At 37.0% G+C, this 12616-nt stretch overlaps 1 protein-coding gene across 1 annotated transcript in view; it reads right to left on the reverse strand.

Moving 5' to 3' along the window:
• LOC142353950 (kinesin-like protein KIF17) overlaps positions 1-12616 on the reverse strand; it is a 115238-nt gene that overhangs the window by 84316 nt on the left and 18306 nt on the right. The window contains exon 7 of the mRNA XM_075406183.1: positions 10945-11093. Coding sequence (XP_075262298.1) covers positions 10945-11093 — 149 coding nt within the window. The remainder of the gene's footprint in view (positions 1-10944; positions 11094-12616) is intronic.

Genomic DNA, 12616 nt, shown 5'->3' on the forward strand with positions numbered 1-12616 from the left:
GTATGCCCTATGCCGGATTTGATATGTGTGAGATAAGTATGATAACACCAAAAAATATGCCTAATTTCGAAGATAGTGTTGTTCTTGATGATATGGGTGATAAGTTAAATAAGGATATAGCTTATTATTTTACAGACGGAAGACATAAAAATATTCAAATGATTGCAATGTGTCATAAAGCGGCCCAGATAATTAATACAGCTAGACTGATTTGTGATACTAATTATTTAACAACTTATAATGGGGCGGATCTATTTCAAAATTTTAATGATACATATAAATGTGAACACAAGTTCCATGACATAATTAATAACTTAAATAGTAACTATTACATTTGTACAGACGGAATGGCTTCTGATCTTCGTTATGGTATAATTAAGTATAATAGCAAAGATAAAACTTTATTATTATTGACAGAAATAGAACTATGATATATAACTCAAAGAATTTGTTTACCAGATCTTAAAGCCTTTAGTTTAAAAGATAAATTAGAAAGTGATGAGATAGATAAACTTATAGCTTATATGAAACCTCTGATGATTAATGCTACAGATAGAAACATTATTATTACGGGTAATTATAAATTCTATTTTACTAAACTTCCTATATTAAAAGGGATTAAAATTCAGAATGATGTTCTAACAAAAGCAGTTAAAGCTCATGGTATAGAGACAGCATCTACCATAAGTGGAATTATAGCCACTTTTTGATACATAATTATATGAGTAATGATGCAACAGCAAAAACTGCTGCACTTGTAGCGGCTGGTACAAGTAAAACATTAAACAGAACAAATACTTTACTCAATTATGGTTATGGTGATGTAAAAGATGAGGCCCTACAAGAAGAATATATGGACAAAGAGACTGAAGCTTTAAACAAAAAGGGAAGAAATATTTTAAACGAACTATATAATAATAATCAAAAACTAAATTATAGATTTTATTGGAGATAAAACAGAATTGAGTAATGAAAAGATTTTAGATAAAAGAGATAAATATAATACTCTTAATAAGTTATGTAAGGAAACATTAGCTATGTTTGCCTTCTCTAAAGATCATACTAGAAATTTAATAGGAATTTTGGCTGAATATAAATGTCTATAAAGTGTTTCGAGTGCAATTATGAATGTGGATCCCCTTTGTGTTTGCCACTTCATTATAAAATAGAACATAAGGATAAAAATAATAAGTGTATGTGAAGTAAATTATTGAGTGGCGTTTACAATACTATTCTTCATTCCAAGATAAGGGGGTAGCTGCAAAAAGTCCTAGTTTTAACTCTAGCTTTAGCTTTAACTTTAGATCTAACTCTAATTCTGATTCTAATAGTGAAGGGGCTTTTGACCCTGGTCCCTCAACATTGGCAAAGCCTAATCCTGATTCTAATTGTAATTCTGGTTCTAATACAAATGTTAATGTTAATGTTAATACAAAAATTAATGTTAATCCAAATCCAAATGTTAATATTAATCCAAATCCAAATGTTAATGTTAATCCAAATCCAAATGTTAACGTTAATCCAAATCCAAAATCTAATTTTAATCCAAAGCCAAATGTTAATGTTAATCCAAATGTAAATGTTAATCCAAATGTTAATTTTAATCCAATTCCAAATGTTAATGTTAATCCAAATCCAAATGTTAATGTTAATCCAAATCCAAATGTTGTTGAATGTTAATCCAAATGTTAATTTTAATCCAATTCCAAATGTTAATATTAATCCAAATAAAGTTAATGTTAATCCAAATCCAAATGTTAATGTTAATCCAAACTGTGTAGCAGATGCCAGAAATAATAAAGCGTTAACTAGAAATTGTAATAGATGTAATTCTTTAAAAACACTAGCTGATTTTTATGAAAGTAAGTATACATGTAGAAGTTGTACTTCAGCTAAAGTTAATTGTCTATATTGTCCTTCTATTGTCAGATATGATGGGATAAGGGCTCATATAAAGCAACAACACCCAGATGTAGATTTAACCAGAGGATTTACTATAAATTTAAATCAACGGGGCAATTGCTCTGATGAAAGATTTGTTAAAACTCAAAATGGGGAATACTGTTCATGTAAATATTATAATTTTGTATCCTTTCTTATTATTAAAAGGAATAGAAATAAATAAAGTAAAAGAGAATAAAATTTTTTTAAAGAGTATAGATTATTTTAAATAATAAATATAAAAAAAATAATAAATAATATAAATAAGTAAACACAAATAAATAATTAAATAACAAATAATATAAATAATAAACAATAGTATAGACATAAATAAAGTATAAGAGAATATAAATTCAATCAAAGAGTATAGATAAATAAAAAATAATGGTATAAATAATATTAAAAATAAATAAAGTAAAAGAAAATATAAATTTATTACAATTTAATAAAAATTAAAAATAAAAAACTAAACATTTTATAAAAAGAGGGAAATCATTCTTAAATGAAAAAAAGGAGTGATTTTTGTACTCAGGCATCACCCCTATAAAGGAGGGATTTCACTATTATTAAAAGAGTGATTTCACTCTTATTTAAAATTTGACGTGTAGATTATGTATTTATCTGCATAGATATAGTCACACAAACCAAAGATAGATTTAAGGAAATTGTTGAAAGATTTAACATGAAAGTTTAGAGTTAAGCTGTTTTTTTTGTTTCAAATTTTTTCGCAAGTTGGTTTTACGTCCTTTTTACACGGTCTCTCCAGTTACACTAGTACTGGGATACGTCCACCGGAGTCGGTGGGGATAGAACCCGAACTATCCGTCTGATAAAGGATAATTACCAGCTTAACTCGATATTAGTGGATTGCACTAAGTGGGACAGGAAATGATTGATTTTGAGGGAATACAAAGGGAAATATAGTGGATAAAACAAAGGGAAATAAAGCAATGTTTATATGTGCGCCTCATTTTCGGTAGTGCATGTAGTAGTGGAAAAAACGGGGGTTACAGTTTCCAGTACAATATGTCTCATTTCCCCGAATGCAGCTAGCATGAGGGGAATGTGACAAACTGGGCTGGTGGCTGTAACCCCCGTTTTTTCCACTATTGTTCGGATCCCGGTGGGGTCAAGGTATATTTGCACCCATAAGGGAAAATTGATTTAGACTAAAGACCACGATGAATTGTATTGCCTCGCCTGTCGTTCAAGAGCAATTCTTCCGAGATCTGTCGGTTTATGTTCAAATTATGCATTTTTGATTTAACAAAATTGATTACAATTTGCGATAGGCTGTTGTTAGTTCCATAACTCTCGGGAACTGCAGGAAAGTATCCCTCATCTGAGTGAAGGACGATTGTGCTTTCCGATGTATTGGTCCCGTCTCGTGGGGGAAAGCGAAGAGATCAAAACCCAATACAAGGGGTGCAGACAACCACCAGAGACAGTTGCCCAGGCAACAGGATGGAGCGGAGTCTACACTCATCAAGTGGGAGGGGAGAGCCAACCCCTACCCGAGAAGACAAGGCGATCCGAAGGTCCCAAGCGCGCAGAATCCAGGAGACAGCAGCAAGAAAAGGATGGAGCCGGGTTTTTGGGAATAGAGTCAGATGACATCGCCGATCTGACTCTTCTCCTCCTTCTAAAGGCGGGTGATGTTGAGCAAAACCCTGGACCAAAGAAGACCACCGTGAGGAACCGGCCAACCACTGATGGGAGATTCCATAATCAGTCCCGTAGAGAACGAGATGTGGAACATACGAGCCGTGCACGGTGGAACCCCGGAGGATCTCAGGGACTGGATACGAAGCGAACCAGAGATTTTGAACGGCATCGATAACGTAGCAATTCTCATCGGTGGGAACTCAGTGTGTTCCAAGAGGAACAGAAAACCGATATCGACGCCGGATTGGACGACGAAGGAAATCTTTGGCCTCGTGGACGATCTGAAGAGAACGAATATAAACTCGATAAAAATACTTGGGGTGCCTAAACGAAGATGCAAGGAGGACATGAAGAAAGCAGATTCGGATGGACCACCGCCCAAGAAGAACGACAAACGGAAACAAGACGCCTGCAAACCCGGAGAGAATGACTCTATCAACGAAATCAACCGAATACTTCGCGGTGGCGGAGAACAGCACGGGTACAAGTTCGTTGGAGTGGGCAAAGAGTTAGCCTCCGGATGAGGATGGAGTACACCTGACAACACCAACAGGAGTAACTCATCTGGCAAAGGTCTTGAGGAAGTCGTGCTTGTGAAGGCACGGCCCATGGTGGTGTCTCTAGGGGTTCCGGCCTTTGCTGCCGCTCCTCCTTGACACCACGACGGGCAAGAGGAAAGACCGCAGGCACGAAAAAGTCTGCAAAATCACTCCACCAGAATTGGTAACAACTAATGCTGCAACAGGCCCATACACTGGCATAAGGAAGAGAAAGCAATGCCAACAATGCGGCGCCTGGATTACATCGAACAACATGACCAGGCATCTAGCGCGTTGTGGGAATCTTTAAACCCCCAGGCCCAGAAGTGGGCGTAACGGGAAAAGAAGAAGAAGAAGAAGAAGGACGATTGCATCAGCCTTTTTGTATATGCACTACCGATCAATTTTGACAAAATGGGCTAAATGAGCGTATTAGGTGTCATTTTTATTGAAAAGTTAAAAAGACAAAAATGTAGCCAAAGAGTTGATTCAGACAATTCAACATTTTTTCTGTTATTTTAAACGTAAGACAAATGAGACCTACTCTAACAATTTTGTCGTATTTTAGCAACTTTGATCAAAGTTGCCACAAAAATTACGAAAAATGTGAACAAGACAACGGAAGTTCACTAAAGTTTAAACCTCGGAAAAAGCAAACTTCAAAAATCTTTTTTGATATTCTACGCTTGACAAGCTTTCTAATGATGCTCTTCACAAATCTGTACTATTATTAAATCGATCGGTGAAAATTGACTGAACAAAAAACAAGTTTTGTAGTATATTGTTCCTATCCCACTAAAGTTGGTCGGAATAACTAGCAGTCATAAGCAAGCAACGTGAGTGAATGGAAAGAGGGAACAAGTCCAAAGCATCATTTTCCCACTGCCTTTGAGTTTTGATCAATTATATTGCTCTGTTTTTAGGCGAATGAACTGAAGACAAGCTGTGAGGTGCTGAAACGAAACATTTCCGGGCTATACAAGTCTGCAGTTCACAATTTGCACCGTCAAGAGCAAACTATTACAGAGTTGAGCGAAAAGTTAGTTAAAATCATACATTATTGCATCATTTTTAGTATCAATCGTAGATTTAGAGGATCTTTTCCGTTTATGCCCCCCCCCATCCAGCTTAGTGGGCGCATATTACTATGTAATGATTTACTATGTAATGGTGCGTGCCATTACATAGTAAATCAGTAAATCATACTTCCTTAGTAAATATAAATGGGGGCACATAATGTACTGCGGGGGGGACAGACGGAAAAGATCCGATTTAGATAGTCCAATGTTTCTGTTGGTGCGAAAACTAACTATTTGGTTCTTTAATGTTATTATTCAATGAACGAAAAAGAAATGTAACCACCACACCATGGTTACTCTGGCTTGAGAGGTTGGAGAATTGATTTTATCCCGAATGTTCTATACGCTTTGTTTTAGATTGTCGGCCTACAAAGAATTGTATGGGGAGAAAGAGATAGACAAATTGATACAGATGAAAAGAAAGGACACTGACATTGCAGGGAACGGTACAAATCCATTCCGAGAAGATTTCCTGCCTGACGCTTCAAGGCAGGAAGAGCAACTGGAAAATGACGTTCAAAGTAAAAAGGCGAACCGACAAGCTTCTGATCGACAGGAACCCGAGCACGATCTAAGGAGGGGCAGCTCACGTAGTCTGAAACGCAGAAGGAAAAGCGGATCCGAAGAAAGAGAGCGGAGTCGGAAAGAGAATGAGAATGAGAGTAATCGCTCTCCAACGTTCTCTCCAACGTTTCCTGGTGTGATTGTGATCAAACTAGTGGACGATTTGGTTTCTGGTTTTAATTTAAGCAATAATCTGGGGACAACAAACGAAGAAGAACTGTTGACAGTCAGAGAAGATTACGATTCTGGGGGACAATTTCCTGCCTGCGACCAAATGGAACAGAATGAAAAGGACTCTAATGAAAACGAGCCAAACCAGAGAGACGAGCAGAACATTGATAGAGAAGGGACGATTGAAAATCAAACTGAATGGACGGAGCCCAAAAGAAAAGCGCAAATTCTATTTCTAGTGGCGTTCAACAAACAGAAATTGAAGAGGGAGAAATTGTTTCAGAAGAAATTGTTTCGTCGATCTGGGAAAGTGAAGATCTTGTCAAAAAAAATGAAATTAGTCGTGAAAATAGCAAGAAAGGCGATAAAAGCGAAGAAAGTCGTGAAAAGGGAGATGATAATAACGAGAAATGTGTTTGGACTCAACCAAAGAAGAAAAGTTCTGTTAGTGACAAAACAAAGATCTAAATTGAGATCCGGTTCCAGATCTGGTCGTCGTCCTGGAACAAGTGATGATGAAAGACACCGACGACCCAGGACTTCCAAAGGCGACAGAAGCAAGCGAAAGAGATCAAGGTCAAAATCACAAGAGGGTAAGAAGAATAGTCGCAAGCATTGCCGCAGCACGCGATCATCGCCGGATAGGAGAAAACGGGGCGAAACAGCAGGAGGAAGTAAATATCCGCGTGACGAAGATAGAGAGCATCGCAGAAGCAGGTCCAGAGGATCGAGCAAGGCGAGGTCTCGACCATTAGCATCAAAGGAAAATCAAAGAAGCTCTTGTGGTGAAAATGCAGCTGCAGAAACTTCGCACAAAGATTGGCCAGCAGATAAACCATCGAAGAACTTGGCCCGAACACAAACTTGTTCTGATTTGAAACAAATGGCCGAATCTCCTGAAGGAAAGAAATTGAAGAAGAACTCAAAGTTGTCCCTGAATTGGAACACCGTGGAAACAGAAAGTCCGAATGGTAACTGTCCAGAGACACGAATTATGGCATGGGCAGAAGTTGTTCTTGAGGGGAGCTTAGAACAGAATCTTTTATTGTATTTATTGTATTATTTTCCATGTTAAATCTGAAATTTGCTTTTTACACATCAACATAATAAGTTTATAATTCCTGAGAGAAAACCCCAGAAAGCACGCCAAAAAGTGGTACACAAGGAGGACCATATTCCAAGGACATAAGAATACCTGACAAATGTCTGAGGAATTGCTCTCAAATGAATCCCATGGGTCTAGATTGTAACTAGCTTAAGCTTATGGAGGGGGAAGCGTCACAGTGTTAACAAAAAATTGAGAGCGCCTAAGCAATAGCAGTTGCGAGGCTGATTGTGGCTTTTAATCAGTCAGACGAAAGAAAGAGCCAGCAAAAACTTGCATCAAACAAAACCGCCCGCCAAAATAACGAAAAGACAAGCAAGTAGGACTTTTCAGGGGTGACCCAAATTTTCTTATAATACCCTTTTTCAATATGGATCAATACTAAGTACTGAACAAGCAAGAAACCTAAACTCAACGACAAACGTGGTAACAACATAAGTGAACAACCAACCGGACAAATTGTCCAAAAACAGCCGCCGTTGACCCACTTGACGCACATCGAGAATGAAACAGAAAAAGAAAACCTACCCGGTAGATTGCCGGAAAATAGCCGCCGTTGATTCCCATAACTCTATTGGGATTTTAAAAAAATATCAACAAAAAATGATATTTGTAAAAAAAAAATTTACTCCTGTCTCTCAGTGAGAGGCTACAGGGTCTAGTATCAATACCAATAAGCATTATAGATAGTAACTAAAACTTCAAGTACCGAGAACAAAGTTCAAGTACCGGGCATCTAAAAATGGCTTTATGGGTTTATCCCGTTTCTATCTCTGACTTTGATTTTTTGTATACTGACTCTCTTCATATTGAATTGCTTTGCTGAGCAGCTGCTGTTTAAAAGGACTTCGAGCAGAATGACAGAAGAGTGAAACTAGCCTAGAGAAGTCAAAAAGATTTCACGCAAAATGTCGAAAAAGCGGCAAAATGGGTAAAGCGAAAAAAAGTTCGACGAAGTAAAAAAAAAAATAGGAGCGCTATAATAGCTTGCTGAGAAGATGAGGGCGGCTATTAAACATAACCAACTAACGTCGCGCGAATTTCTCTCAAACGACAGGGGGGGGGGTGCATTATGGGGGTGAGTGGAGTGGTGGTGGGGTCAAGCGATAGGGTGTAGCGGTGGGTAGGGTTGGAAGGGGTGGACGGAGGGGTTTCAAATCGCCAGCTCGAGGATGGACAGGAGTGGTGGTGGCGGTGGGGGGGGGGCTGAGGTGCTCAGGTTAAACTTCTAAGATTAAGAACCGCCCTTCACACCACAAAACTATCTTTAAAAGCAGTTTAGGTCAAACGCATACTTAGCGACTAGAAAAGGCGCAGGGCTTTGAAACAGCTGCTCAGCCAATCAGTCCCCTCCGTGCGTTAACTGGTGATCCCATTATAGGGAAGATGTCAAAAGGGGTCACACGAGAAATCGGCCAAGCGAAAAACTGCATAAAAAGGCCACACGACTAATATAAGTGCTAAAAAATTCAATTGAGAGAAATTATAATTGTCAAATAGTGTTCTAATTTGGTGTTCAATTTCAGTCAGATTCGGCCCCTAAACTGAAGGGACATCAAGTCAATACTAATGCCAGCTAGCAACCGCTCCAATGAACTTTGATAACCTAATGCATATTAACTTAAAAATAACCTGGGATAGTTTTGTCCATTTCTATTAATTTTGCTCTTTCAACTATGACCGTATTCAATACAATGCTTAATTCAATGATTGAAAAATTTGAAATCCACTCACTTAAACAGTTAGTGAGGCAGGTCAGGATTCAAACGTGAAAGCTGACTTAGGTAAAACGAAAAACGTGGTCTAACTCTAAGAACTGCCCTCACACTAACACACAAAGTTTTGGTGAATCACATACTTAGAGACTATGGAGCCGTCAGGGAGACCTTAAAGCCCTCAGGGCTTTACCTTATTATCCCATTTTTGTGGACGAAAAATTAAAAGCGCCAGAAGAAAAATCGGTGAAGCAAAAAAAATCGCATAAAAACCACAGGGCTAATATAACGACTACAATCTTCGTTTGAGCGTAATTATACAAAAATGCTGATAAAGTTTGAGATTCTCTAATTTATTCTGATTTTCAAATCCTATTTCAAACAAGTTTGAAATAGGATTTGAACATCACACTTTATTATTCCTCAACAGCTCATAACTGTTTTTCATGTATCCTTAACAGTTCAGGTGAATCGCATACTTAGAGAATAGTAATGCTAAGTCTCAACTGCTCAGCCACTTAATGCTTTCCGATTTACACTTGTATCTTGTTTCTGAGGACAAAAAAATCAAATAGTCAGACAAAAAAACGATCAGACGAAAAGTTTGTAGAGGAAAAACTTACATTCAAAAAGAACAGCAGGACTAATATACTTGCCAAAACCTTCGCTCGAGAGCGATTAAAAATTAAGTCAAATTTAAATCAAGAACACGTTACTCATCAAGAGAATAAAACTAACGAGACCGCAAAAAATTAATTCCAATGAACTTTTGACAGAATTTTGATTGAACACCTTTTTCTGATTATATTAATGGAAATACAATCAATTATTAATTTTTAGATTTGAAAAACATAGCCGGCAGATTGCCGGAATAGCTGCGAAAGAATAGACCTGCGTGCCATATAATAGAGATAGAAACAGATACAGATCTAAATTGAAAAAAAATTGACGCCGCTCAAAAAACTAGGCTAAAAACATTCAGCAATAAATTAATACAGCTTGTTAAAATTCATTCCACAGAAGCCTCTTATTAGGGACCTTTACTGCACATAGGAGTTCCTTTGACCTTAAACAAATTCAAATTAAACTTAAGTTTTAAAGTGCAAAAGTCATTTTATTGAGTGAGGTAAGTCATGTATGATCAAAATCTAATCACGCAAATAACCTAAACACTTTTGCTAAAGCGAGTGAGAAATGACGTCACGCGCGCAAATGCCGTTAGTGAGAAGAAGAAGTCATTCAGAAAATTTGACTTTTTCAGCTTTGCGGTGTGAACAAATGTAAAACGAAAAAAGAGCGTCAGACGACGAAACAAAAAAAAACCAAGAGCACCGCAATATAGCTACGCTCAGCTTACAGCTTCGCAGCTATAAAAAATCTTAGAAAAATTGTATTGCTGACAAAGGTAGTGAAACGTGCCTGAATTACTCTAGTTCCGAAAATCAAACATACTCGACTAACTCTTTATTGTCATCAAACAGCCAGCGATTGGCTGGCTTTGGTAATAGCCAAATGGAGCTTAGGGATGATAGCATTAGGTGGTGGGTTGGATGAGGGCGGGGGTGCCAGAGGGTCCCAAACTCATGATTAATACCCGCTCTTCACATCATGAATTTACTTCTCCTCAACAGTTTTGGCGAGGCGCAGACTTTCAGACTAGTAAGGCGTAAGAGAGCTGCTCATCCACTTAATGCCCTCCATGTTTTACCTTTTTATCCCGTTCTTAAGGACGGAAAGTTGAAAAGCTCACAAAAAATTGGATTAAAAAGACTACAGGATTAATATAACTGCTACAAACTTCGTTTCAGAGCAATTAATAATTTATTAACTTCATAATTGCTTTCGGTGCTCGCCAGCTTAAGCATAGGGGATATATACTCACTGGGTAAAGATGCGTGAAAGTGGGGATGAAGTGGGGGCAGATTGGTTGTAGTAAGATGAAGGGTAAAGGGGTGTCCGGACCATGAAGCTGGTCTTTACACCGTAAATTTAAGCCAACATGATAGATTTAGTCGTGCCCTCCCACGTATTGCTCTACAACCAAATGAACTTAATGTGGTCAAAGCTCTAACGCTGACAAGCTAGCCGATAAAACCAACTTCTTGTACTTCAAAAAATTGGGTAGCATTTTCAATTTTACGCTACAATTTGAGTAGATATCTTACTTTTAGCTGGTTGAGGCATCGGCAGTGGATTCCCTTGCAGCATTGCTTTCAACTGAGTGATCTCCTCTTGATACTGTCTCAACAACGCATCCTTCGGGTCCTCGTTTATCTTCGGCTTGTTCTTTATGTTCTTGGCACGATTCGCATACCTAGGAGTCACAACGATTCGCAACAGGTCACTAACCAAGACTGCGTTTTTAAGACCATTCAGTAGACAAAAGCAAATCAAGACTGACGTTCCCATCCTCTTTTCATGGAAATGGAATAATTATTTATTACTCTATTAATCTAGTAAATTAATGTATTAACTACTGCCAAAATTGCCACTTTTTAACAAAATCTATACAATCCAGCGTAATGAAGAGATAACTCTTGATTTCTCATCTCGAGGGTATCTAAACACAGTTTCGACATTGGGTTTAAAGAGTTTGTTCATAACTGAAATGCTAGTCTGGAATACAAGGATAATCAAGACAGCAAAAATAATATTTCCAACTAATATTAGACAAGGAAGCTCGTTAATGTGCGTTCGCACATGATTTTCCGACCCGCGCTCATCTACATTTTTGAATTAACTGTCATTTGACTTACGACTTACATTTTTGACAGAGATTTTTGAGTTTCAAAAAAAACGTTACACAACCAAATTAATAATTGAATTAAATAAAGCCATGCCTCATTACAACGAAATCTGCCATTAAAAAGACTACGAGAAACAAAAACAACAAAAAAGCAGAAAACAAAAATTTTACGGCAAAAACTATCTATATAGCACTTAGTAACAACGTCAAATTACAATCACAAAAAACCCTAACTACAGATTTACTTTTTCCTAACTACACAGCAGATGGAAATTCTCCTTAGTGAGACTAGGTAACAAGTCGAAAAAAAGAAATAATGAGGCGAAATTCAAAAATCAATCAACGTCTGTTAAACAAATAATTTCGAAAATCTTAGAAATCATTAGCTTTAAAGGAAATAATTCTTGATAAATTTTCTAAAAAGTCATAATGAAACCAACAAGACAAGTCTATGGTTAGACTGCGCCGTAGGAACGGACTAAAGATGCAGAAAAACTCAAAAAATTACGAACAACAAATTAAAAACATTGCGAAAACATTGGAAAAATTAGTGAAGCAATTAAAATCATAAGGTATTATCTGAAAATTTTGTATTTCTATTTCAATTTCTATTTATACTAAATTAGCTTAATTTAAACTGAGTAAATAAATAAGTTCGATTGGGCAAGATTTGAAAATCATTGGGATCTCTTATTACGCGATTGTGCTAAAGGAAGAGAAAATAAACACAAATACACCACTCACATAACTTAATGAAAAGGCATATTGTCCAACAAACAAAACATCAGTTGCGTCATAACATCAGTAAACTTGTTAGATTTTAAGAAACAAGGCATTGTATGGGACCTCTCAATGATGAGAATAAGTCACAAGTTGACGAAAAGAACAAAAACTGAAATTGAAAAATCTTTAAAATGTATAATATCCTATCTTTGATGACTGTTAGCAATAAACTGACTGTTTCGGGTAACAGCATTCATTCAATCAAGCCTACAAGCTTATGCGACAGGTCAGCATTTTACGACTACCTAAAGAATAAAAAAAGAACAGGCAAAAACAACAAATTAAAAAAAATAGCGAGAAGTTTCTAA

This window comes from Convolutriloba macropyga, chromosome 15 (assembly GCF_964194025.1).
Source record: "Convolutriloba macropyga chromosome 15, txConMacr16.3, whole genome shotgun sequence".
Taxonomy (NCBI): domain Eukaryota; kingdom Metazoa; phylum Xenacoelomorpha; order Acoela; family Convolutidae; genus Convolutriloba; species Convolutriloba macropyga.